Raw genomic sequence first — 26,853 nt, forward strand, 5'->3', positions numbered from 1 at the left:
TGAGAATTACATATAGCTTCTTGTCGGTCATTGCTCGAGACAAACACTATTGTTTTACAGCCGAAGTAAAGCAGACAAAGTTTTGCCCACAATAAAGATGGCCGCCGCCAGTTAGCTGCTCTGCCAGTCAGCTGCCCTGCCAGTCCTGCGGTGAAGTGTCATGTCGGCGCTGAAGTTTCGCTTACCCCCGAATGATGGGCCGGTGCTGTCGGTGGTGGACATGCACACGGGCGGGGAGCCGCTGCGGATTGTTCTGAGCGGAGCCCCGGTGCCGGAGGGGAGTACGGTGCTGGAGAAGAGGCGCTGGGTGCGGGAACACATGGACTGGGTCCGCCGCCTGCTGATGCTGGAGCCCCGGGGGCACCGGGACATGTACGGGGCTCTGCTGGTGCCCAGCGAGGTGCCAGAGGCCCACCTAGGGGTGCTGTTCATGCACAATGAGGGCTACAGCACCATGTGTGGGCACGCCGTCATTGCCCTGGGCCGCTTCGCTGTGGATTATGGGCTGGTGGAACCGCAGGGGCGGGACACTCCGGTCAATATACACTGCCCCTGCGGAGTGGTGCAAGCCTATGTCTCCCATAATGAGGGGCGCAGTGGACGTGTACGCTTCCATAGTGTTCCAGCCTTCGCCCTCTGCACAGGTAATTGTTATCATCATTTTTGTATTTATTATAATGATTACGTCATCTGCGCCAACATATGTGATCACATTGCCCCCTGCGCTGTTACATCACCTTCTGTACTGGCTGTTATCGCATTATCCTCCGTCCCGGAGGCCCTCAGTTACTAGCACTTCCACTGTACAATATGGTAGTAATTCACCCTTTTGCGCAGATCTTACCTCTTCTACTTACTTTTTTTTGTTACCTGTCAAACAGGAATCCGGCCTCCAGGTCTTGTCATGTGGCCCTCGCACCCAGTTTTGCAGCCGGAATGTGGCGGAACGCCTTTCCGCTACCTCCAGCTCTCCCCCTCCATTCCCGCTCCCTGCGAGGTAGGAGAGAGAGATGTAGAAAAGCTTTGGGGAGGAGGTTGGGGTTGCACACTGTGCATATCGCACCCCCAAACCCTGCACTCTGTACGATAACACGCTCCTGAACGCTGTACATAACACGCTCCTGAACGCTGTACGTAGCACGCTCCTGAACTCTGTACATAGCACGCTCCTGAACTCTGTACACAGCAACACGCTCCTGAACTCTGTACACAGCAACACGCTCCTGAACTCTGTACACAGCAACACGCTCCTGAACTCTGTACACAGCAACACGCTCCTGAACTCTGTACACAGCAACACGCTCCTGAACTCTGTACACAGCAACACGCTCCTGAACTCTGTACATAGCACGCTCCTGAACTCTGTACACAGCAGCACGCTCCTGAACTCTGTACACAGCAGCACGCTCCTGAACTCTGTACACAGCAACACGCTCCTGAACGCTGTACATAACACGCTCCTGAACGCTGTACATAACACGCGCCTGAACGCTGTACACAGCAACACGCTCCTGAACTCTGTACACAGCAACACGCTCCTGAACTCTGTACACAGCAACACGCTCCTGAACTCTGTACACAGCAACACGCTCCTGAACTCTGTACACAGCAACACGCTCCTGAACTCTGTACACAGCAACACGCTCCTGAACTCTGTACACAGCAACACGCTCCTGAACTCTGTACACAGCAACACGCTCCTGAACTCTGTACACAGCAACACGCGCCTGAACGCTGTACATAACACGCGCCTGAACGCTGTACATAACACGCGCCTGAACGCTGTACATAACACGCGCCTGAACGCTGTACATAACACGCTCCTGAACTCTGTACACAGCAACACGCCTGAACCCTGTACACAGCAAACACCTGAATGCTGCACTCTGTACACAGCACACGCCTGAACCCTGCACTCTGTATGCAGCACACTTCTGCACTCTGTATGTAGCATAATCCTGAGCTCTGCTCTCTGTACATAACACACTCCTGAACCCTGCACTCTGTACACGGCATATTTTTCTGCAAAAATATGTGCATTTATTATTTTTTCTGTAAAGGTGATCTTATCCTTTAAATTGTATATCTATATTGCATATTTATAAGTAGATTTATATGTACATTGTAAGTACATGGATCCATGCGGTTATAGTGGATATATTGCAAGATAATAGAATATACTTATACATCTAATTCTAAATATACAATATACCGGTAAATGTACCCAAATCTTTGTTTGCTTTATTATTTTTCATTCAAAAGATGTTTGTTGGTTCTATACAAAAGTAGAATAACAAAGAAGGCAATATACAGTCAGCCTTATGATAGGGATATCACAGTACAAGGTACATAGAGAACAGTAGGGCACCATGCTTTATTATTTCATTTATTCTTATACCATACATATTTTGTTTAAAGCCTAACTCCAGGTTTACAATGACTTTAAATAGTTTTTTGGGCCAAGCTGGCCCAAAAAAACACTTATTTGCCAACAGCTGCACTAGTTGGAAGTGCTGGCATTCGCTACATACAGTATACAGTGCTGTTTGGAGATCATAACCTCATCCACCCATCCCTTCAGACAATCAGAGGAAACTTTGTGACCATTCATAAAAATACAAGGCATCCTCATCCGGACTCAGTCTCGTCCCAGGAGTGAAAGTGGAAAGCCCCATCCCACTGCCAGAACACTGTGCTGTATACTCTCTGAAGTTGATGCTGCACATAGTTTATTCAGTGATCACAATGGGCCCATCTGTTACTAAAGAAAATATTTCTGGAGTTAGGCCCTTTCACACGTGCGGACCGTATGTCCGTATTTCATCCATCCTATGGGATAGCGGGTGTCAGCGGATGAACATCCACTAACACCCGATATCATCCGGCCCCGCTATCGTCCGATTCTGCAGACGGAAGAAAATCCTATTTTTCTATCCATCTGCAGAGCGGATCGGATGAACACGGACAGATGGTCCGTGTTCATCCGATCCCCCATAGGGGAGAGCGGAGATCTGACAGGGCGGTCCCTGCACAGTGTGCAGGGACCGCCCTGTCATCCGCCGGCTCAGCGGGGATCAACGGAGCGATCCCCGCTGAGCAAGCAGACGTTCACGTGTTGGATCAACACGGATCCACACGTGTGAAAGGGGCCTTAGGCTTTAAGGCCCCATTCACACTAGCGCGTTTTTTGATGCATTTTGCAGAAATGCACGGGAATTTTTTAACATGGGTTCCTATGGAACATGTTCACATCAATGCTTTTTTGTATCTCTGCGTTTTTGGAAAGGGTCGGGGACTTTTTTTCATGCAAAAAGCAGCGTTTTGCATGTAATGGTTTTCAATGGACAAGCATCAAAAACGCAAGTGCACCGTTTTTGCACCGTTTTTGCACCGTTTTTGCACCGTTTTTGATGCGTTTTTGGTGCGTTTTTGCCGTTTTTTTTTTATTTATTTTTTTTGGTAATTTTTTTTTAAGACTGTAAAAAAAATGAAAAAAAAAAAAAAAAAACGCAAAACGCGGCAAAAACGCTGCTCAAAAACGTGGCAAGCATGAAAAAAAAACCTCCAAAAACGCTCAAAAGCAACATGCATAGGTGTGAATCGAGCCTAAAGCAGTAGTAAAGTCCGCTTTTGTGATTGGGATTTTTTTTTTGCCCCTGCTCCCTTCCCCTAATCTACATGCAGGGCACCAGACGCATGGATTTCAATGGATGAGCGAATAATTGATAGTGGAAGACACAGCCAGGTAGTGGCACCAATCCCCAGGTAAATATAGAAACCACAGGAAGAGAGGGTGGGGATTTTTGAGGGTGCAAAATATCATCAAATGTATTCAATAAAAAATATTTTATTTTTTGTTTTGGGAGGCAAAACAGAAAATATTCATAAAACCAGAGGACACAGGCATGTACAATATTATTATCGAGATGTTAAACAGGACAGCATAACGAGACCCGACATGTTTCGCCCATAAGTCGGGCTTCTTCAGGGGAGCTGTCTTTGCGGGGGTACAGGCCTTCTGAAATGGACAACACACAAACAACATATACAAAAAATGATAAGTATCAAGCTATCTAAGAAAAGGTATAGTGTACATGTGAGAGGCTATGGAAAGTAAACATTCAACAACCATCTTCAAAAAAACATAGAGTGTACAAAGTAAAGGAATATGCACCTGTGTCTCCACTCCCAGGGCAAAATATTTTTTATTGAATACATTTGATGATACTTTGCACCCTCAAAAATCCCCACTCTCTCTTCCTATGGATTTCAATGGGTTTTTGTTTTTTTAAAAGCACATAAATAGCATAATTAGAGCCTTAGGCTCTAATTGGCTTCAAAAAAGATTGGACTCGGGGCGCAGAGCACTACGCCCTGAGCCCACCCAGTTGTGTGACAATAGCAAATTGATTATCAGTGCCCTGATTACAATATAGCAATATAGTGTCATAGATCATTGCCCACAAGTGCCACCAATCAGTGCCCATTAGCGATGCCAGTCAGTGTCGCCTATCAGTGTGGCCTATCAGTGCTGCCCATCACTGCTGTCTATCAGTGCCCATCAGTACCACCTATTAGTGCCCATGAGTGCGGCATATTAGTGCCTCCTCATCAGTGCCACCTAATCAGTGCCCATAAGTGCCACCTCATCAATGCCCACCAGCTCAGCCTATCAGTGCCGCCTCATCAGCGCACATCAGTGAAGGTGAAAAATTACTTGGTTACAAAATTTACTGACAGAAAAAAAGTAAAAAACATTTTTTTTCGAAAATTTTGGTCTTTTTTTTTTGTAAAAAAAAAAAAATAAAAAACCCAGCAGTGGTTAAATACCACCAAAAAATAGCTCTATTTGTGTGAAAAAAATTATAAAAAAATTGTTTGGGTACAGTGTAGCACGACCGCGCAATTGTCATTCAAAGTGTGACAGCGCTGAAAGCTGAAAAATGACTTGGGCAGGAAGGGGGTGTAAGTGCCCTGTAGGCAAGTGGTTATACAAAACCTCTCTCTTACACTGATGCTCTGCTGATGTTTTGTGTGTGCAGATGTCCCGGTTGTTGTTCCCGGCTATGGGACAGTAGTAGTGGACATAGCATATGGAGGAGCCTTCTATGCCTTTGTAAGTGCAGAGAGGTTTGGCCTGGATGTGTGCACCTCTAAGACGAGGGATCTGGTAGATGCTGCAGCTGCAGTGACTGATGCTGTGAAGGCTCAGGTAGGGTACACTGCCCGCTCCTACCAATCCACTGACCAATCCTGTCCTTTGTGCCCAGTAATCTATTCTGCTGTCCCACCACTGATAGATTAACAGATACTAATATTTCTTACTTCAGCACATAATAAAACTAACTATTCTCTCTCATTGTAAACATTTACTGAATGGCCTTTCGGATTTTTTTTTCCAGGTTAAAATCAGCCATCCAGACAGCGAAGATCTGGCTTTCTTATATGGCACAATACTGACTGATGGAAAGGATGAATACAGCGAGGAGCCCACTGCCAATATCTGTATATTCGCAGATTCCCAGGTAGCAATCTATTGACCCAAAGCAAAAACCACCTGTGTGAAAGGACTTAAAGTGGTTGTGAACAAAGCATATCCCTCTATAGTGTGTGCTTGTTTCAGTTAAGTGTCAATTCTGTCTACTGCTTCGTTGCTCTGCTGTGAGCATAAATCAGTTCTGACAAATTTCCTGACACCAAGAGAAAAAAGGTGACACAGGAGTGATCTCTAGCAGAGTGAAAGTCTGAGCTCTGTCCTGGTGTGCTGTGTGAAGGGTGGTGTGTCTCTTCCCTCCAATCAGCTCTCAGAGCTCTCCTCACTGAGCTCTGCCGAGTGTAACTTCAGATCTTTGCCTCCTTTTTCCTGAACATTCAGACAAGCTTTATTATTCAGCACTCTGAACGGCTGTAGAGAAGACAAAACTGCAGATAAACGGGTACAACTTATGTAGGAGTATTTGTTTAATCTCTGTTTATCACCTGAATCCAGTTACTTTACTGGGTAAATTTAAGGGTTTACAACCACTTTAACCACTTCCCGCCCGGCCTATAGCAGAATGACGGCCGGGAAGTGGTTCAGTTATCCTGACTGGGCATCATATGATGTCCAGCAGGATAACATGCTGGACGTCATGTCTGACACACCGCATCTCCGATCATGGTAAGAAGTCTCTGACAGAGGCTTCTTACCATGTGATCAGCTGTGACCAATAACAGCTGATCATCTTGTGAACCAGGAAGTGCCGGTAAACAGCATTCCTTGGTTCGCACTGACAGAAGAGCCGATCGGCAGATCTCCCTGTCAGAGGTGGGGTCTGTGCTGATAATTGGCACATTGATTATCAGCACAGCCTCATCAGATGTGCTACCACAGCTGCCAGTCAGTGCCCCATAAAAAAAAAAAAACATGACAGTACCCATATCAGTGCCAATTAGTACCCAGCAGTAAAACCTGTCAGTACCTCATCATCAGTGCCACCTGCCAATCGTTACCGCCTATTGGTGCCCATCACGGCAGCCAGTCAGTGCCCATCACAGCTGCCTGTCAGTGCCGCTTATTGGTGCCCATCAGTGCTGCATATCAGTTCCACCTATCAGTGCCCATCAATTCTACATATCAGTGCCCATCAATGGCGCCTAATCAGTGCCCGTCAGTGAAGGAGAAAACCAAATTTTATAACCGAATCGAAGAAAAACTTTTTTTTTTTTTCAAAAAATTTGGTCTTTTTTTTTTTTTTTTTTTTTTAGTTTAGCAAAAAATAAAAACTGCAGAGGTGATCAAACACCACCCAAAGAAAGCTCTATTTGTGGGAACAAAATTATAAAAATTGTGTTTGGGTACAGTGTAGCATGACGACGCAACTGTCATTCAAAGTGCGACAGCTGAAAATTGTCCTGGGCGGGAAGGGGCGAATGTGCCTGGAATTGAAGTGGTTAAAGAGGAGCTCTGTCTGAAAAAAAATAAAATAAAAGTCAGCAGCTACAAATACTATAGCTGCTGACTTTTAATACAAGGACACTTACCTGTCCAGGGATCCTGCACTGTCGGCACCCCTAGCCGATTCGTCCATCGGCTTCAGGTGCATGCGCCACCATTGCAAGTAAGGGAAACCAGCAGTGAAGCCTTCAGGCTTTACAGCCAGTTTCCTACTGCACTACTACTGCCAGTTTCCTACTCGACGCGTGAGTCGCGCTGCGCTTTCTGAATGGTCCTGCCATCTTCTGGGACATACATAGGTCCCAGAAGGCAGTGGGGAGGAAGGAGGAGGGACCAGACATGCAGTAGATTGTCGTGCGGCAATCTTACCCGGAAGTGGGAGCGGGTACCTGTCAAAACCAGGGAGGGTGCGAACAAGTGGAGCTTCCCCTTTTGGGTGGAGCTCCGCTTTAAGTCACTCCTTGAATCCTGCTGCCTATGGTGCCTACTTATTCAGATGTTTAGGCAAAATTTGACTCCTAAAAATTAGCCTATGTATTCAAGAAGATATGATCTCTGGAAGCTGTGCCAAGAAAAGGGAAGCAGAGGACAATGGACTAGACTTACTATGCCTTGTTTCTATGTTGTTTCTGTGTGGAGGTGGCCATTTTGGCTGAGGGTTTAGGTACAGAGGTGCCAAGCACACTCCCATATCAAAAAGGACCGTTTTCATATCATCTGGCAGCAACAGCCTTTATTCTTCATCACAGTTAGTTTACTGTGAAATGCCTTAAAATATATCTAAACCCAAAAGACAAATATATTGTAGCTAACCAGTCCTTAGATGTGGTGGCTGCATTTGTTTTCTTTTCTGGTGTTTGTTTCCTTTATTTTCACCTGGTGATTACGGCAGCTCATACAATACATAGTCTTTATTTTATTTTTTTTTCTTGTTCAGCCAGCTGAGGAAAAAAAACTGACTTAATTTCCCCCTTCCACACATTCGATGTGGATAGACAAATCCTCCCTCTGAGTTGTATTCTGACAGTGGGAAAGCTACCGTGCTGTCAGAATGCACTGATTAGTGCTGCAGGTTGTAGCTGGCAGCACTGATCGAGCTGCAGAAATGTTACAGGATGGCTGTAAAGAAGTCGATCAATACATCAACTTCTGTACAACCACCTTGCCCATACATGATCGAAATTTGGCTGGTACCCGCTGAACCAGCTGAATTTCGATCCAAGAATGGCCATCTGACCCACTTCCTGTTCTGGACTCGCTCCCAAACAACGCCCCCCCTCCTTATACTTACCTGAGCCCTATCTTGATTCAGAGCGAAAGCAGCAACTCGCTCTGCTCTCTCCCTTCTCACTAGCTGTGATTGACAGCTGCAGGAGCCAATGGATCCTGCTGCTTACTCTGAGCCTATGAGGAGGGAGAGAGCTGCTGCTTTCCACGCACAGCGCTGGATCGAGATCAGGCTCAGATGAGTATGGGGGGGGGGGGGGGGGGTTCGGAAGGGAGCTGCACCCAGTTTTTTTTTTTTTTTTACCTTTAATGTAGAGAATGCATTAAGATAAAAAAAAACCTTCAGCCTTTCGAACCACTTCAATTGTTAGGATTTAATCTGCTCCGAAAGATGACCATATATAAGGACCTTGAAGGCTGGCAATAAATATTCTTTAAAATCTATTTCCAGAAAAAAACCGCCACTACCAAATAACTAAGTCCTTTGTGTAGGAAAGTAGCCAGCATTTTTAGCAGAAGTTAGAAATAGAAGCCTTCAGGTCAGGTCTTCTTTAAGTGGGGAGAGGGTTACCTAAATCTCTATGAATTGATTTAACATGAAAGTTTGCTGAAATAAAAAAACAGTTGGACATGTTTTAAATATCAGTACACAGGCCTATTCATTTGGCAGTGTTTGTTACAAGCTGCTACAGTGATCAGTGCTGAAAGGAATGCCAAGAATGGTTCAGCCACACAAACCCAGGAACTTGACTGTCAAACGGTTGTAAATCCTCACTTATACCCAGTGAAGGGACTATTCTCAGATGATACACAGAGATGAAACAAATCATTCTACATAAGTTATACCTGTATGCAGTCTTCTCTACATCCATTTTAAGTGCTGAATTTATAAAGCGTGTCTGAGAGTTTAGAAAAAATGGGCAGGGAGCTGAAGTTACACTGTGCAGAGCTCAGTGAGGAGAGATCTGAGAGTTGATTGGAGAGAAGGCACACATGCTTCACACAGCACACAGGGACAGAGCTGAGGCTGTCAATCAGCTGGAGATCCCTCCCTGTCACCTTTTTTCTCTTGGTGTCAGGAAAACTCGTCAGAAGGGACTAGTGCTGATAGCAGAGGAACGAAGCAGCAGACAGAAATGACACTTAGAGCTCTTAATTGAGAAAAGTACACACTATATAAGGGGTTATGCTTTATTCATATTTCATGTCTGAGGTTTACAATAGGGTGACCAGACGTCCCCGGACTGAGGACACTGTCCCCGCAGCCAGACTGTCCCTGGTTTGGTCCCCGGCAGGCAGGGGCGGCGCTAGGTGCAGGGCCAATCCTGGGCAGGTACGGATGGCAGAGGGGGGGTGCCGAAGCCAGTGGCATACCAAAGGGGGGGTGGTCCGCCCCAAATGCCACACATTGGGGGGTGTGTAAGGATTGCGTCGCCCGCTGCGACAGCTTTAATTTGATTCACCGGCTGCATTGGATGGGCACTGGTGAGGCTGCTTTGGATGGGCTCTGGTGAGGCTGCTTTGGATGGGCTCTGGTGAGGCTGCTTTGGATGGGCTCTGGTGAGGCTGCTTTGGATGGGCTCTGGTGAGGCTGCTTTGGATGGGCTCTGGTGAAGCTGCTTTGGATGGGCTCTGGTGAAGCTGCTTTGGATGGGCTCTGGTGAGGCTGCTTTGGATGGGCTCTGGTGAGGCTGCTTTGGATGGGCTCTGGTGAGGCTGCTTTGGATGGGCTCTGGTGAGGCTGCTTTGGATGGGCTCTGGTGAGGCTGCTTTGGATGGGCTCTGGTGAGGCTGCTTTGGATGGGCTCTGGTGAGGCTGCTTTGGATGGGCTCTGGTGAGGCTGCTTTGGATGGGCTCTGGTGAGGCTGCTTTGGATGGGCTCTGGTGAGGCTGCTTTGGATGGGCTCTGGTGAGGCTGCTTTGGATGGGCTCTGGTGAGGCTGCTTTGGATGGGCTCTGGTGAGGCTGCTTTGGATGGGCTCTGGTGAGGCTGCTTTGGATGGGCTCTGGTGAGGCTGCTTTGGATGGGCTCTGGTGAGGCTGCTTTGGATGGGCTCTGGTGAGGCTGCTTTGGATGGGCTCTGGTGAGGCTGCTTTGGATGGGCTCTGGTGAGGCTGCTTTGGATGGGCTCTGGTGAGGCTGCTTTGGATGGGCACTGGTGAGGCTGCTTTGGATGGGCACTGGTGAGGCTGCTTTGGATGGGCACTGGTGAGGCTGCATAGATGGGCACAGCTGAGCCCTGCATTCTTTATGTAGTGTGCTCCTTAGACCTGCATTCTTTATGTAACGCACTCCTGAACTCTGCATTCTGTTTTTTCTCTATCTTATCTTCATAACATTTGGTAGTCATTACTCCAAAAATTCTAAGCAGTATCTTTTTTACTTTTTTTTTTTTTTTTTTTTTTTTTTTTTTTTTATCTCCTGGACGAAATGTGAGAAATAACGTATATATCATAAATCATTCCATTAACACATACACTGCATATATAATTTAAGGAAAAATATGCTCATAAAATAGTTTACTATTTGCCAATAAAAAAATATATTTAACTTTAAATCTGTGGGTGTGCGCTGGGGTAGGACTCTAGGATGGATGAGGTATGTCTTTTGTCCCTAATTGATAAGTCTGTCTTACTTTTATGTTTAATCACATTTATTACGTTTTGAAAGGTACTAAGAGTGTAAATTGCATAGAACATATTAAAAGGAATCTGTGTAAAATGTTGTTATAGTTTATTTATCATATGTGGACAGACTGATACATTGGGGGCTCATTTACTAAAACTGGAGAGTGCAAAATCTGGTGCAGCTGTGCATGGTAGTCCACTGGAAGCTGATTCTATGCAGAGCAGCACCAGATTTTGTACTCTCCAGTTTTGGTGTGGGATTCACATTGATTCCTGTGCGTATCCTGCACCGCATCACAATTGCACTCTGCTAATGCGAATCACTGCGGGTACCTGTGTTAACGACGCCCCAAAAATGGTGCGATTGGCTGAATCGAATCACATGGGTGTGAACACCTACGCACATCGATTCCAGTGCCAACAAAAAAAATGAATGGCTCAAATCGCACTACAAAGAATCGCATGTGATTTGAACAGGAATGCGGTGCGATTCCTGTCCGAAGCACATGCAGTTTTCTGCACCGCAGTACCGTGAAGCGGCACAGAGTAAATCTTGACCCATGATTAGGCAGATCAAGAATTGCCTGCAATGTATCCACATGGGCGGTCAGATCTAAGTGGATATGCACCCGTGTACATATGGGTCTCTTCAGGTTGGTCGGACCAAACTCGAGAAGGTTGCATCCAGGTCTGCTTTTGCTTTTTCCTTCCTGTGGAAGTTTTCTTGTGTGTTGTTCCAGGGCTGTGCTATTGACTCGAGTCACTTATTGCTCCATGTGACTAGGAGTATAGAAAAGGATAGTGATGGGAAACAAGGTCATAAGAGAAGAAAGGATACAGTGCCTTGAAAAAGTATTCATACCCCTTGACATTTTCCACATTTTGTCATGTTCTAACCAAAAACGTAAATTTATTTTCTTGGGATTTTATGTGATAGACCAACACAAAGTGGCACATAATTGTGAAGTGGAAGGAAAATGATAAATGTTTTTTTTTTTTTTTTTTACAAATATATGAAAAGTGTGGAGTGCATTTGTATTCAGCCCCACTGAGTCAATACTTTGTAGAACCACCTTTCACTGCAATTGGAGCTACAAGTCTTTTTGGGTATGTCCCTTTCAGTTTGCAGTTGTGCCATACTCTTTCCATTTTTGCGGATGATGGATTGAACATTGCTCCATGAGATGTTCAAAGTTTGCGATATTTTATTTATAACCTAACCCTGCTTTAAACTTCTCCTCAACTTTATCCCTGACCTGTCTGATGTGTTTCTTAGCCTTCTTGATGCTGTTTGTTCACTAAGGTTCTCTAACAAACCTCTGAGGGCTTCACAGAACAGTTGTATGTATACTGTGATTACATGACACACGGGTGGACTCTATTTACTAATTCGGTGACTTCTGAAGGCAATTGCTTCCACTTGATTTTAGTTAGGGGTATCAGAGTAAAGGGAGGCTGCATACAAATGCACCCCACAATTTTCAGATGTTTACTTGTAAAAAAAATTGAAAACCATTTATCATATTCCTTCCACTTCACAATTATGTGCCACTTTGTGTTAGTCTATCACATAAAATGCATTTATGTTTTTAGTTGTAACATGACAAAATGTGTAAAATTGTCAAGGGATATGAATACTTTTTCGAGGCACTGTAGAAGGGGAATCGGGGGAAAGGGAAGGAAAAAAGTAATCTTACTGTGTACATCTCATGACTATATTATACTACTGTCTTGTGAATCTCCAGATAGTACCATTTATAGACAGAGCTGAAGTTCAGCCAAGGGTTTAAAGTGGTCCCACAGTAGCCAATTGGTCACATACTTTTCTATAGTATCCTCTTCCCAGATCATTTTTGTGTTTCTTTTAAAGACACATCTGAAAAGAGAGATATATGTGTGTGTGTATGCAGATTTGCTGTCCTCTCAAAATGACTCAACACACAGCCAATTTTGTCTAAACCGATGGCAACAAAAGTGAGTAAACCCCTAAGTGAAAATGTCCAAATTGGGCTCAAAGTGTCAATATTCTGTGTGGCCACCATTATTTTCCAGCACTGCCTTAACCTTCTTGGGTATTGAGTTCACCAGAGCTTCACAGTTTGCCACTGGAGTCCTCTTCCACTCCTCCATGACAACATCATGGAGAGACCTTGTGCATCCACCTTCTGTTTGAGGATGCCCCACAGATGGTCAATAGGGTTTAGGTCTGGAGACATGCTTGGCCAGTCCATCACTTTTACCCTCGGCTTGTTTAGCAAGGCAGTGGTCATCTTGGAGGTGTGTTTGGGGATGTTATCATGTTGGAATACTGCCCTGCAGCCCAGTCTCTGAAGGGAGGGGTTCATGCTCTGCTTCAGTATGTCACAGTACATGTTGGCATTCATGGTTCCCTCAATGAACTGTAGCTCCCCAGTGCCGGCAGCACTCATGCAGCCCCACACCAAGACACTCCCACCACCATGCTTGACTGTAGGCAAGACACGCTTTTCTTTGTACTCCTCACCTGGTTGCCGCCACACACGCTTGACACCATCTGAACCAAATAAGTTTATCTTGGTCTCATCATCAGACCACAGGACATGGTTCCCGTAATCCATGTCCGTAGTCTGTTTGTCTTCAGCAAACTGCGGGCTTTCTTGTACATCATCTTTAGAAGAAGAGGCTTCCTGATACAACAGCCATGCAGACCAGTTTGATGCAGTGTGTGGCGTATGGTCTGAGCACTGACAGGCTGACCCCCCACCCCTTAAATCTCTGCAGCAGTGCTGGCAGCACTCATACCTCTATTTCCCAAAGACAACCTCTAGATATGATGCTGAGCACGTGCACTCAACTTCTTTGGTCAACCATGGCGAGGCCTGTTCCGAGTAGGACCTGTCCTGTTAAATCGCTGTATGGTCTTGGCCACCGCGCTGCAGCTCAGTTTTAGGGTCTTGGCAATCTTCTTATAGCCTAGGCCATCTTTATGTAGAGCAACAATTCTTTTTTTTTTTTTCAGCTCTTCAGAGTTCTTTGCCTTGAGGTGCCATGTTGAAGACCTGAGACCTTGTAACACTAATGAGTCACATGACACCAGGGAGGAAAAATGGCTAATTGGACACAATTTGGACATTTTCACTTAGGGGTGTACTCACTTTTGTTGCCAGCGTTTTAGACATTAATGGCTGTGTGTTGAGTTATTTTGAGGGGACAGCAAATTTCCACTGTTATACAAGCTGTACACTCACTACTTTACATTGTAGCAAAGTGTCATTTCTTCAGTGTTGTCACATGAAAAGTTAAAATAATAAATAATAAAATATTTACAAAAATGTGAGGGGTGTACTCAGTTTTGTGAGATGGTGTGTGTGTGTGTGTGTGTGTGTATATATATCTCTATATCTCCTGCCTTTCCATTCCCCTTTTTTTTTTTTTTTTTTTTTTTTTTAACTCTTTAGGTTGATCGCAGTCCTACTGGTTCTGGTGTGACCGCCCGGATTGCCTTACAGTACCACAAAGGTCTAATACAACTGGATCAAACGAGGACTTTTAAGAGTGGAGCCACCAAATCTTTATTTACTGGGAAGGCTGTTAAGGTATTTTAAAGTTGAAGAGCACATTCTTTATTAATTAGAAATCCTTTAACAAAAAAACAAAAAATTACGGGTCCATGCACCCAAAAGTGATATTTTTGCTATGGGGGGAGCCTGGTGGGCCCCTGGTAGTCAGCCCCTGGTTTCTTATATATCAGATATTCAAACATGGGAATCTCCCTGCCAACACCGTTCCCATTTAGGCCCTCCAGCATCTCCTGCTGCATTCTCTATAATTAAAAATAAATAAAACCCAAACAAGAGCGTAGAACCCTTTTATAACGTCTACAGCAGGTGGACAGACCCAGAAAGTCAAATGCAGAGACCTTGAGAGAGATCAGAAACGATCATGTTGTTTAAAGCGGAGTTCCACCCTAAAGTGGAACTTCCGGTCATCGGATTCCTCCCCCCCTCCGGTGTCACAATTGGCACCTTTCAGGGGGGAGGGAGGTGCAGATACCTGTATAATACAGGTATCTGCACCCACTTCCGGGTATAACTAGCCGCAGACCCCCCGCCCACCCCCCGTTGTGTTGTGGGAAATACACAGTTCCCACAACACAACGGGGACCAGTGTAGACGCGCAGAGCGACTCACGCATGCGCAGTAGGGAACCGGGCAGTGAAGCTGCAACGCTTCACTTCCTGATTCCCTCAGTAAGAATGGCGGCGGCAGCACCCGAGGACCGAGGGACGGTTCGGTCTCGGGTGTCGACATCGCTGGACCCCGGGACAGGTAAGTGTCCTTATTTTAAAAGTCAGCAGCTGCAGTATTTGTAGCTGCTGACATATAAATTTTTTTTTTCGCGAAACTCCGCTTTAAGTGCAACTTCACTGAAAGTAAATAATTATAATGATTTAAAACTGAATATACATATTCTTGCATAAACTAACTTGTTGTTGGTTCTCTTTAAGATGGTGGAGGTTTTTTGTTCTCTCCTCTTAAATTCCATCTGTGGTCAGAAGGGAAAGAAAAAAACCCTGCCGTGGACCCCCCCACACTCAAGGTTTAAAGTGGTTGTAAAGGCAGAAGGCTTTTTTATTTTAATGCATTCTATGCATTAAGATAAAAACCTCTGTGCAGCAGCCCTCCTCAGCCCCACTAATACTTACCTGAGCCCTATCTCGATCCAGCCATGTTACAGGGGAGTCATGGCTGGCCGGGACTCTCCCTCCTCATTGGCTGAGACAGCAGCGCAGCGCCCGTTGCTGTCACAGTCAGTGGGCCAATGAGGAGAGAGAGGGGTGTCTGAATGGACACACAGAGCAGCTGCTCTGGTGCCCCCATAGCAAGCCGCTTGCTGTGGGGGCACTCTGCAGGAGGGAGGGGCTAGGAGCGCTGACAAGGGACCAAAGAAGAGACTGGTCTGTGCAAAACCACTGCACAAAGCAGGTAAGTAGGACAAGTTTGTTAAATTGAAACAAAAAAAAACAAAAAAAAAAACAAGACTTTAATATCACTTTAAATGTAATGTACAAATTCCAGATGAACCCAATGTTTGTAAAAGCATCTACTACTGGATGGACACACAGAGCAGCTGCTCTGGTGCCCCCATAGCAAGCCGCTTGCTGTGGGGGCACTCTGCAGGAGGGAGGGGCCAGGAGAGCCGGTTAGAGGGACCCGAGAAGAGGAGGATCTGGGATGCTCTGTGTAAAACAATTTCACAGAGCAGGTAAGTATAACACGTTTGTTATTTTTTAATGGAAAAAAACTGAGACTTTAGTATCACTTTAAATGCTTGTTAAATACAGGGGTGAAGGGAAAAGATGCAATGCGTTTTCCTCACTCTGCAAGGCTCCCGCTATATGAGCAACTGGTCCCATGCTACCTCCTCTAAGGTGCTCCTGGCTGCAGTGGCACGCTTTCTTCCACATACAGGGCAGGAGGGCATTGTATGTGATGACATCAAGAGATTGTCCACAATCCGGAGTATCATGGAGAAGAGGAGCACGACTGAGCCTGCCGGATTGAGCAGTAAGGTAAGTAATACAGCCCTTTCCTGTACCAAGGGAACTCCACTGAAGGATTTTTTTAGCCAGGGTTAGGCTTCGAATTCCCTGCTGCTGTTTGCTAAATGCTGGGTTCACACCTGTGCAGTGTGGTTTGGGTGCAGCATGATTGTATCTACGTTTTTCACATTGTTTTACATGCAACTTCTATTAGATCATGTGTTTTCATGACATTCAGAAAACGCACAGTCTAATAGAATTCAATGGAAATACACCTCCAACCATGTGAAAAATGCAGATGCAATCGCGCTGCACCCAACCCGCAGATCACTATTGTCAATCCAGCCTTTGGAATCTGTGGAAGGAAATAACCCATCCATGTCGATCCCAATAGATCCCTAGGTTTATAACCATGGAAATCTTTTTTAATAAGTCAGAGCTGAACAAGGGAATGTATAGTCATTTTTTTTTTTTTTTAAATACTATTTTAAGGGCACAAAAATTAAATGTTTACAATTTTTCATTGTTTAGAAATGTATATTTTAAGTCACATTGATGCTTCCAGTTTGTGGTAAATATTCAATAATATTATTGGACAGTTATAATCGGTGTCTAAAATGATGTTTCCTTTACAAAATGCATGTATAGCCAAATCCTTCTTTTTAATTTTTTTTAGATAAAGTAGGGAAGAGTTAAAACCTCTGGCAGTTTATTTTTTAATGTGTCCCATAGGGGAGATTTCACTTACCGTATATACTCGAGTATAAGTCAACCCGAATATAAGCCGAGGCACCTAATTTTACCACAAAAAACTGGGAAAACTTATTGACTCGAGTATAAGCCGAGGGTGAGAAATGCGCAGCTACTGTAAGTGGAAAAGAGGGTCAACAATGCCCATTTGCAGCCTCACTGTGCTCATTTGCAGCCATAGGTCCCCCGAACTTCAAAATCAGTAGTTAAGGGTTCCTAGATGCCCCCTAGCTACAGCCAAAAATTGGGGTCTCTGGACCCAAAGGTTCCCGAAATGACATTGCTGCAGATGGACACAGTTGACCGACTTTGGGGCCCCGTATCTCAGGGCCACTTAGTGCTAGGAACCCCAAATTTGGTGTGCAAACCCAGTGGAGCTAGCAACACAATATATCTAAAGCTGACTTTCCTAGCACCAAGTGGCCCCGAGATACAGGGCCCCAAATATCGGTTCAGAAAATGTCAAGTACTTTTCTGCAGCAGAGAATGACATTTTCCGAACCTACTTTGGGGCCCCGTATCTCGGGGCCACTTAGTGCTAGGAACCCCAAATTTTGTGTGCAAACCCAGTGGAACTAGCACCAGAATATATCCTAGCTCCAAGTGACCCTGAGATACGGGGCCCCAAAATCGGTTCAGAAAATGTCAAGCACTTGTCTGCAGCAGATAATGACATTTTCCGAACCTGAATTTGGGGCCACTTGGTAGGAACCCCAGCTTTGGATATGTTGTGGTACTACTTCCACTGGGTTTGCACACCAAATTTGGGGTTCCTAGCACCAAGTGGCCCCGAGATACAGGGCCCCAAGGTCGGTTCGGAAAATGAAATTTTTTGCTGCAGAAAAGTGTTTGACTCGAGTATATACTTGCTGAAAAACTCGGCTTATACTCGAGTATATACGGTAATTTCTTGTCTAAGAGAAGCAATATAAGGTGAGAAGAAATCCTTACAAAGTGAAATAGTTGCCACTGGAATAAGTGACCCCTTTGGAAGATTTATCCTCCCTATTTCTGCTCTGGTGACAATTATATTGTTGATTTCCCATTAGTGACTATGGTCACCAGGACATATAGAGAGGGCTTTCTACATAGCGGGGGCACAGACTGTAAAAACCTGGGAGATGGAGCTGGAACCCAAGGGTGACTCCACTTCCACAAGATGGTGTGGAGTTGGTGATCTGAAGCGTTTTTACACTGTACAGTCAGCTATCGTGGTCAGAAGGGCTTCCAAGGCTGCTTCAGCATGGAACTAAGAAGTTGTAATTTGAAGATATTCTATTAAAAATGGTTGAGCAAGGTCTGTGTCTGTACACAAAAAAAAAGTTTTGGCTATGCATACACTTTAAAGGCCAAGTTCACCTTTAATCACTAAATTCCAGCCCCCCCCCCCCCCATGTACCAATACACTGCTTGATTACTTCTGCCTTACTTCCTGGAAAGACTTTAGGTCATGACACAGGAAGGAGTTGACCAGCTGATCTCATTAGCACACACCCTGCATCATCTACCCTCAGCTGGTCAACTCCTTCCTGTGTTATGACCTAAAGTCTGACCAGGAAGTAAGGCAGAAGTAATCGAGCAGTGTGTTTAAACGGCTATGAAGAGAGTGAGGTAAGCCTGTGTAGAATTAATAGAAAGATGTTTTATTTTTGCAAAAGAAGTACATTCATGTTATATTGATACATAAGGGAGCTGGAATTTAGAAGAAAAAAGGTGGAATTTAGCCTTTAAGTAACATTGTATTGGTTCATAGCATTAGAAGTACACTGAATGGACTTGAATTATTATTTTCTTCTGACACAATCATCTCTTTACTCAGGAGACTGTATGTGGGGAACATAAAGCTGTGATCGTGGAGGTCTCTGGCCATGCTTACTACACTGGAACAGCAAGCTTTGTTCTGGAAAATGAAGATCAGCTGAAAGACGGGTTTCTCCTTAAATAATGACCCAATCCTAGTCAAGTGTCATGATTCTATAAGTGGCTTGTACAATCATTAGAATTTAGTTAGGGCAAAACTACATTGTGATTTCAGCTTAGTGCTAATGAGTGATCCGACCTCATTTGCCAGACTTTAAAGCTGAAGATCTATAAGACATCCCTAAATTTTTTTTTTTTTTTTGTTTTTTTTTTGTTTAATGCCAAGTGGTATAAGTAGCTTAATATGACTTGGTATCAGCCTCTTGCAGTTTCTGTACAGCAGAGCTTAGAGGAGAGAAAAGCAAAACAAAGAGCCAATCAGGTCTGTTACAGTGCAGGGAACATGCTGAATAAAGTCGGGTACACACGATCAGCATATTGTACAAAAAAAATTGCTTTTGAATCAATCGTATGATAATTTGATTGTTAGTACACAGCTTTCATCCAAAATTTTCCGAAGGGACAAACACAAAAAATTTTCTCGTACAATTTTAATTTAATCAGTACAGTTTTTTCATTCATAAATACATTACATCACTTCCAAATTTTTATTCTGCCGTATGAGAATTAACCTGTTAGTTTTCAATATGGAGACTAGCATGCAAAAAAAACGGACGATCATTTGTCCGATAATCTCATTGCGTGTTCCTGGCTTAACAGAAAGATGACCTCATCAATGTGCTGTTTCTCCTTTCACTGTCCAGTCACAGGGTAGGGCCTTCAGCCGGTTGATTGGCCAGGACCAGATGTCGTAACTCCCGCACATGTGCACAGAAGTTTCTTCGACCTGGCACAGAATTTTGCCAGGATTGTACACTGAGCTGCACATACAAATGAAAAGTACTAACAGGCAAAGAGAAACCTCTATGACAGAAGAGATGTACACAGTCTTTTTTGTCATAAAAAAGCCTGCATGTCAGCACTTTTTACAAAGGCAACTTTCTCCTTCTTTAAGGCTTCAAACACGCTTGTACGACTCCAAAGCTGTGCCGACTTAGGATTGCAACTTTGATGCAACTTTATATGGGTGCAGCTTTGATACGACTTTAGTTTTGACCAGTGATAATGGATAACTGTACCACAACTGTTGCATTGTATACCATTCAGGTACAACTTTCATGCAACTTTTGAGGGTTAACATTACACTCTATGGCCCTCACGTTGCATGAAAGTTGGACCAAAGTACTGCATAAACTGCAGCTTTTTACATGTGTATGAATAGTTCTCGTTGGAAAAGGTGGGGAACGACTAGTCATGCAACGTTGAAGTCCAAAGTTGCATGACAAGTCGCACAAGTATGAATGGAGCCTAAAGAAGCAGCCAGAAAGCAACACTTGAATCAGAATCTCCACTCTTATGCCCCGTACACACGGTCGGATTTTCCGATGGAAAATGTGTGATAGGACCTTGTTGTCGGAAATTCTGACCGTGTGTGGGCTCCATCACACATTTTCCATCGGATTTTCCGACGCACAAAGTTTGAGAGCAGGATATAAAATTTTCCGACAACAAAATCCGTTGTCGGAAATTCCGATCGTGTGTACACAAATCCGACGGACAAAGTGCCACGCATGCTCAGAATAAATAAAGAGATGAAGGCTATTGGCCACTGCCCCGTTTATAGTCCCGACGTACGTGTTTTATGTCACCGTGTTTAGAACGATCGGATTTTCCAACAACTTTGTGTGACCGTGTGTATGCAAGACAAGTTTGAGCCAACATCCGTCGGAAAAAATCCTAGGATTTTGTTGTCGGAATGTCCGAACAAAGTCCGACCGTGTGTACGGGGCATTAAAGTTATATTAAAGGTAAATTTAATCATTTTAATTTTTATTTTAAATTTATAAATTTGTTTTTTGTTTTTTTTATTTTTTTTACATACAGAGCAATACAGTGTTACCATAGTAACACTACTCTGGGGCGGTGATCAGGATTTTTTTTTTTTTTTTACACACACTATGATTGTTTATAACTGAATCTTACAGTTATAAGCAACCATTTTTTTCTGAATGAAAACTGTTCATTCAGTGTTTACTATTGGGATTAGCTGTGATTGGCCACAGCTAATCGTATGTTACAAATGCGCTATGATTGGCCCTGTCTGTACCATGTGATCACTGTCACCAATCACAGAGCTCATCACAATAGTACACAATAAAAGGCATGAAACAAAGTCTTTTTATTGTGTACAATGGTCATGTGATTGGCGACAGCAATCACATGGTACTGGCAGTGGGCCAGTACAGTGATCTGTCACCGGCTGTGTCCGATGGACACAGCCGGTGACAGATCGCGCCAGAGTGCAATTCTGGGGGGACGCCATATGACATCCTCCCAGGATAAGAGGGCTCCTGCACGGCTGTCATATTACCATAGGCTGGACTGGGTTAAAGACTAGATGAAAGAACATTGGATGGCCATAGCAACCAATCAGATCACAGATGTCATTCTAGCCAGGGCACATTACAACCTGGAAGTAGTTATCTGAGTGGCTGCTGTAGGTAATATCAGTTTTTCCTCTGCTGCTGTTATGAAATTTTATACTTTAAAACACATCAGCTTCACATATTTAATGGCCATTAACAGCTACAGTATATAAAGTGGATGGTTTCATCGCTAGAAAACGCATCGCTCCAGTACCAAATCATAAACTTTGGCAGCACATATTAACAGCGTAGTCTGCCTATGATTGATTTTAATTAGTGCTCAGTCACACCACCAGGCACTGCACACATTTTTAGGCATCGTGGCAAGTTGCAATAGTCAGCCTATTCACAGTGAATGGGCTTCATACCCGAACAGATGAAAAATTGGATTTTTGATGCATTTTTTCTATTTTGCAACACAGTACATTGCAATGCACATTGTGCGTTGGGTTGCCATTTAAAATTATTAGTAACACAATGTACATAATGTATTACCATACGTTACTACAGCACTTTGATGTGAATGAGCCCTGAATATTAGGGGATTTAAGCATGTTCAAATGACCATGTTATTGCAAAACGGGGAAAAAACCTACATCTCAGTGTGTTGCAACGCCATAAGTTTTGAATGGCACCCCAGTGCCTCTGAATTACAACACTGCAGCACAAGACAATGCACCAGGGGGTAGGTCTCTGACAGCCGGGGCTCACAGGAAGTGGGTTTAATGCCGGCTGACAGAAGAGGACCCAGGGCTGGGTCTTGGATTGGTGTGTCTGAAGGGTACAGCACATTGAAGAACAATAGCTGACTTTCTACTACAGAGCAAAAATAGTTCAGCTTTACTTGTTGGCAGTCACCTGCTGACCACACTGAATCCAATGTGCTCCTAATGTGATGAATGCCAGAGAGTAGTTAAATCTCTCAGTAGCAGAGATGTTTAAAGCCTCATTCATATGGGTGCTGTGGCCCATACATTGTGAATGAGCGCCTTGATCCTGGAGCCACGCAGCGGCTGTACGGACACAGCCACTCATCCTAATGTGACGGGTGTGCAGGGGGCCGCTTGCATGTAGTGATCAGATGCAGCAGCAATTCTGTGCTATTGTCACATACATGGCCAATATAGACAGTGGAGGTGCTGGCCATTGATTTTTATACAATGTCATGCCAAAGTGTGCATGGGGGTAGTATCCAGTGTAGTCCTAGAGCTTGTTTATAAATGTGCTGTTCTCTGTAGCGCAATCCGCTGTACATCGCTTTTCAGAGGGCGTTTGAAAGGCAGTGAGGCATTATGTTTCCTCCTCGCCATCTGTTTTGAATTCTGCAGCGCCATTCCACAACCGCATACACTGTACATGGTTGCGGCACAGCCCCATTAACTTGAATGGCTTGTGTTTGGTGGGCGATACTGCCCATTGAACGTAACAGCGGGGATCATTTTTGCCACACTGTGATGCAAAGTATTGTGGCCGTGGCATGTGTATACCCCTGTACAGCTGCCTTTGCAGGTTGGGGGGCAGTAAAAAAACATGGTTAAACCAAATGTTTTTATTGTAAGTCTAAGCTAAGCCCAAGGCCTGTTTTTTCTAAAGCTGGCCGTAGATGGATTGAATCCTGACCAGTTCAGCGGGAACCAGCCAAGATTCCATACATCTATAAGCAGGCTTGCTGTACTGAAGTCAATCCATTGATCCATTTAAGCATGCGATCGCTGCTGGCGGCTATAGCTGCCTGCAGTGATCATTGTGTTCTGCTCACTGGCAGAACACAATAGTGTGCTGGGAGGGATTTCTCCATCAACACTGACTGTTGATGGAGGAATCAAGTGATTTTTAAGTGGTGGAAGGAAAGAAAATTGTATTGTCTATATCAGTGGTCATCAACCCTGTCCTCAGGTCCCACTAAGACCCCATTCACACAGGGGCAACACGACTTGCAGGTCGCCTCAGCGAGGCGACCTGCAAACGACTGCCCGGGCGACTTGCAAAACGACTTCTGTATAGAAGTCTATGCAAGTCGCCCCCGAAGTCGTACAGGAACCTTTTTCTAAGTCGGAGCGACTTGCGTCGCTCCCCTTAGAACGGTTCCATAGCACAGAACGGGAGGCGACTAGGTCGTCTGACAAGTCGTCCCTGTGTGAATGGGCTCTAACAGGCCAGGTTTGTAAGATAACTGAAATACATCCCAGGTGATATAATTTGCTGCTCAGTAATTGCAGTATTCTAGTCTGCATCTCCCCAAGGTAATACTTAAAACCTGGCCTGTTAGTGGGCCCTGAGGACAGGGTTGATGACCACTGATCTATGGCTTGCTTAAAGGAATGCAGACTTGCAGCTGTTCTCATTACTACCCTGGGGCTGCACCATGTGGGTATAATTGGTGCATACCCTCCCCATCAGAGATCAGTCTGAGAAAGGACATGAGCAGAAGAGGAACTTTATAAAAGAACAAGGTATGATTCTGCAAAAAGCTTGTTAAAATCCTAGCAATGTCTAGAGTATTGTATTTTAATAACCTAAATGAGGTTACACTTTAAGGCTGGGCTCACATATGAGCAGGCAGCGGCTCACAGAAGGAGTCCAGTGCGTCCTCATTTACCGTTTTATGTCAGATGTCAGCCTGATTTTATTTTTTTGGGCTGAATTCGGGCCTGAAACGGACCAAAAGACGCACAGCGTTCCTGTGCAAATTTCACTGGAGCTGCTGCGGAGATATGTGAACCGGCTCCATAGAGATCCGGTCACAATCTCCTGCTATTGCAAATCTGAATTTCTGATCCACATACTGGTTCCAGGTCTGCTTCAGAAGTATTGAAGCCATTGGATGAGCATGACACCTAGACCTTTCATTTATGGCAGACTTTGAAGTTCTCTCAATATAGAGCTTTTTTTTTTTTTTTTTTTAAGCCTGCAAAAAGGTTATTGTGACAGCTATACAGTATGACTACACAGCGCTAAGATAATTTAAAAATATATTGGGTCTGTGTGCTGCTGTCTTGTCAAATACAGAAATCTATAACCAATAGCTGCTGTATGAATATCACAGGTGCTACAGAACCAAATAGAAAAGAGATACAGCGCTGAAATATACCAGCAAATAATATATATACCTAAAGCTCTAAATATCTGTGTATAAATCCTGTGTAAATCAGGATATATATATATATATATATATATATATATATATATATATATATATATATATATATATATATATATATATATATATATATATATATTGTTATTGTATGATCTATAAATGGTAAGGTAGTGTTACATGTATGTAATGCTATGTTTTGTTAAAAATTGTATCTGCATAAAGCTTCATAATTTTACATAATCCCCAATTATCACTTATTGCTGTCTAGTTATCTTTTTTTTTTTTATGCGATACATCATTTACTTTTCATTGTCTGCTGATGTATAGATTCATACTATATTGATTATAGGTATTTGGCACATATATTTTTATTGCTCTGCATTAAATGCAACTGAACAGATGTCTGGCTTGAGATCGGGCATCATTATATTAAAATGAGGCTCTTCTGCCTGGTTCACACCAATGCAGGTTGATGCGTTTTCTAGGTGCCTTTTCATTTTTTCACACGCGTTTTTGCCATGTTTTATACGCATGAAACGCATAGAAAATGCAAGCACTGTTTTTGATTCCCCTTTTTTTTTTTTTTTTTTTTTTTTTTTAAATATATGCATTTCCGCTGTATTTCAATTGAAGTCTATGGAAACAGAAACCACAACCTGTGAACGTGACCCATAGAAAACTATGTTCAATGGACTGTAGTGGGTTTCTGCATAACTGAAAACATGCTGAAAAACGCATAGATGTGAACCCAAGCCTCAATGAATGCCTAGCTGTACATTAGTAGAATCTGGTTTGAAGTTTGTTTTAAGGATGTTTGTTCAATTTTCTAATGGTTAGTGGGGTCATATCAACATTTGTTTTCAACAAGAACATTTAAAGGAGTTTACATGGTTTTTGTTTGGTAAAATCCATTCATTTTAAACTCAAACGTTAAAAGCAAACAAAATTTAGAACAATTTTCAAACGTTTGTCAAGCCATCCAATGTACTAAGAATTGTACACATTTCTGTATGTATGTTAGGCAATCTACTAGTGTATAGCCAGCTTTATAGTTGAGGAGCTCCGATAGTCAGACTTGGGGTGGTCTTTGGAGAGCCAGAATCTGATGTACATTCAGGGAGTGCAGCCCCCCCATACACAGTGCTTAGAGTTCTCATTGTAACAATATTATCTGCCTGGGCACCAAGGAACAACTAAAGATGTACTGTAGGTAATTGTGATGTTCTCATTACTGTAGATCATCGTGTCACAGATTAGTGGCTTTGTTCTCCATGGGTGACCAAACATTTCATTGTTTAGTTTTTGTATAACACTAATACCATGATTGTACACATATATCATGTTATCACAATGTATTAATAAAATACCTTTGCTCAGTGAAGTATTGTTTTGCTTATAGAAATTAATGTGGCACCTAAATGTGTGTGTTCCAGTTTTTGGTGGAGTCGGGAAGGATTATATCCCCCTTGCTGTTTTATTGCTCCACTTGGTCACATAACCCCTCACTCATGACTCCCAGAACATTGTGGTTTGCGTTCTCCATATGTTCCTGTAGAGGATTCTCTAGGAAGTCAGGGACACCAGCTGAAAATATCACAGCATTTTCCTGCTTTTGAGGTGCATTATGTCAAGTAGTCAAAATAAATGGGCTGTAGTGCAACTCAACACCTCAACATTTTAGTTCTGCAGGATTTTTTGCAATGGATCACAACTTTCGCTGATGAGGATTTTGGAGTCATTTTTGGTGTCGGTGATCACAATAATAATAATAACCCCGACATTGGTGTTAGTGGATGCAATAATAACCCCTTACATTGATGTCAGTGACCGTAATAGTACCCCCAACATTGGTGTCAGTGGATGCAATAATACCCCCAGCTATTGGTGTCAGTGGATGCAAAAATAACACCCTAACATTGGTGTCAGGGGATGGGGGGAAAAAAAAACAACCCCCTAATATTGGTGTCAGGGGTAGAAAAAAATAACACCCTAACATTGGTGTCAGGGGATGGGGGGAAAAAACCAACCCCCTAATACTGGTGTCGGGGTGAAAAAAATAACCCCCTAATATTGGTGTCAGGGGGTGAAAAAAATAACCCCTAATATTGGTGTCAGGGGATGGGGGAAAAAAATAACCCCTAATATTGGTGTCGGGGTGCAAAAAATAACCCCCCTAACATTGGTGTCGGGGGATGCTGGTCACTGGCAGTGAAATGTAACCCCCACCCTCCCATTGGTGGTGGTTTATAACTTCCATTCTATTGGTGGTCAGATCAGTGGCAGTAAAATTTGGAGGGAGGATATCCATTTTTTAGGGTAATTGTGGTGCTATTCTTTAGGCCA

General features: G+C 43.8%; 1 protein-coding gene across 1 annotated transcript; it reads left to right on the plus strand.

Moving 5' to 3' along the window:
• The first annotated feature begins 5 nt into the window (after window positions 1-5).
• L3HYPDH (trans-L-3-hydroxyproline dehydratase) lies at window positions 6-24,613 on the plus strand. The gene is made up of 5 exons (XM_073609358.1): window positions 6-644; window positions 5,043-5,212; window positions 5,403-5,525; window positions 14,231-14,368; window positions 18,884-24,613. Exons 1-5 carry the CDS (start codon window positions 161-163, stop codon window positions 19,007-19,009), a joined length of 1,041 nt encoding a protein of 346 aa, XP_073465459.1. The 5' UTR covers window positions 6-160; the 3' UTR covers window positions 19,010-24,613.
• The last annotated feature ends 2,240 nt before the right edge of the window (window positions 24,614-26,853 follow it).

This window comes from Aquarana catesbeiana, linkage group LG13 (assembly GCF_042186555.1).
Source record: "Aquarana catesbeiana isolate 2022-GZ linkage group LG13, ASM4218655v1, whole genome shotgun sequence".
NCBI classification, from domain to species: domain Eukaryota; kingdom Metazoa; phylum Chordata; class Amphibia; order Anura; family Ranidae; genus Aquarana; species Aquarana catesbeiana.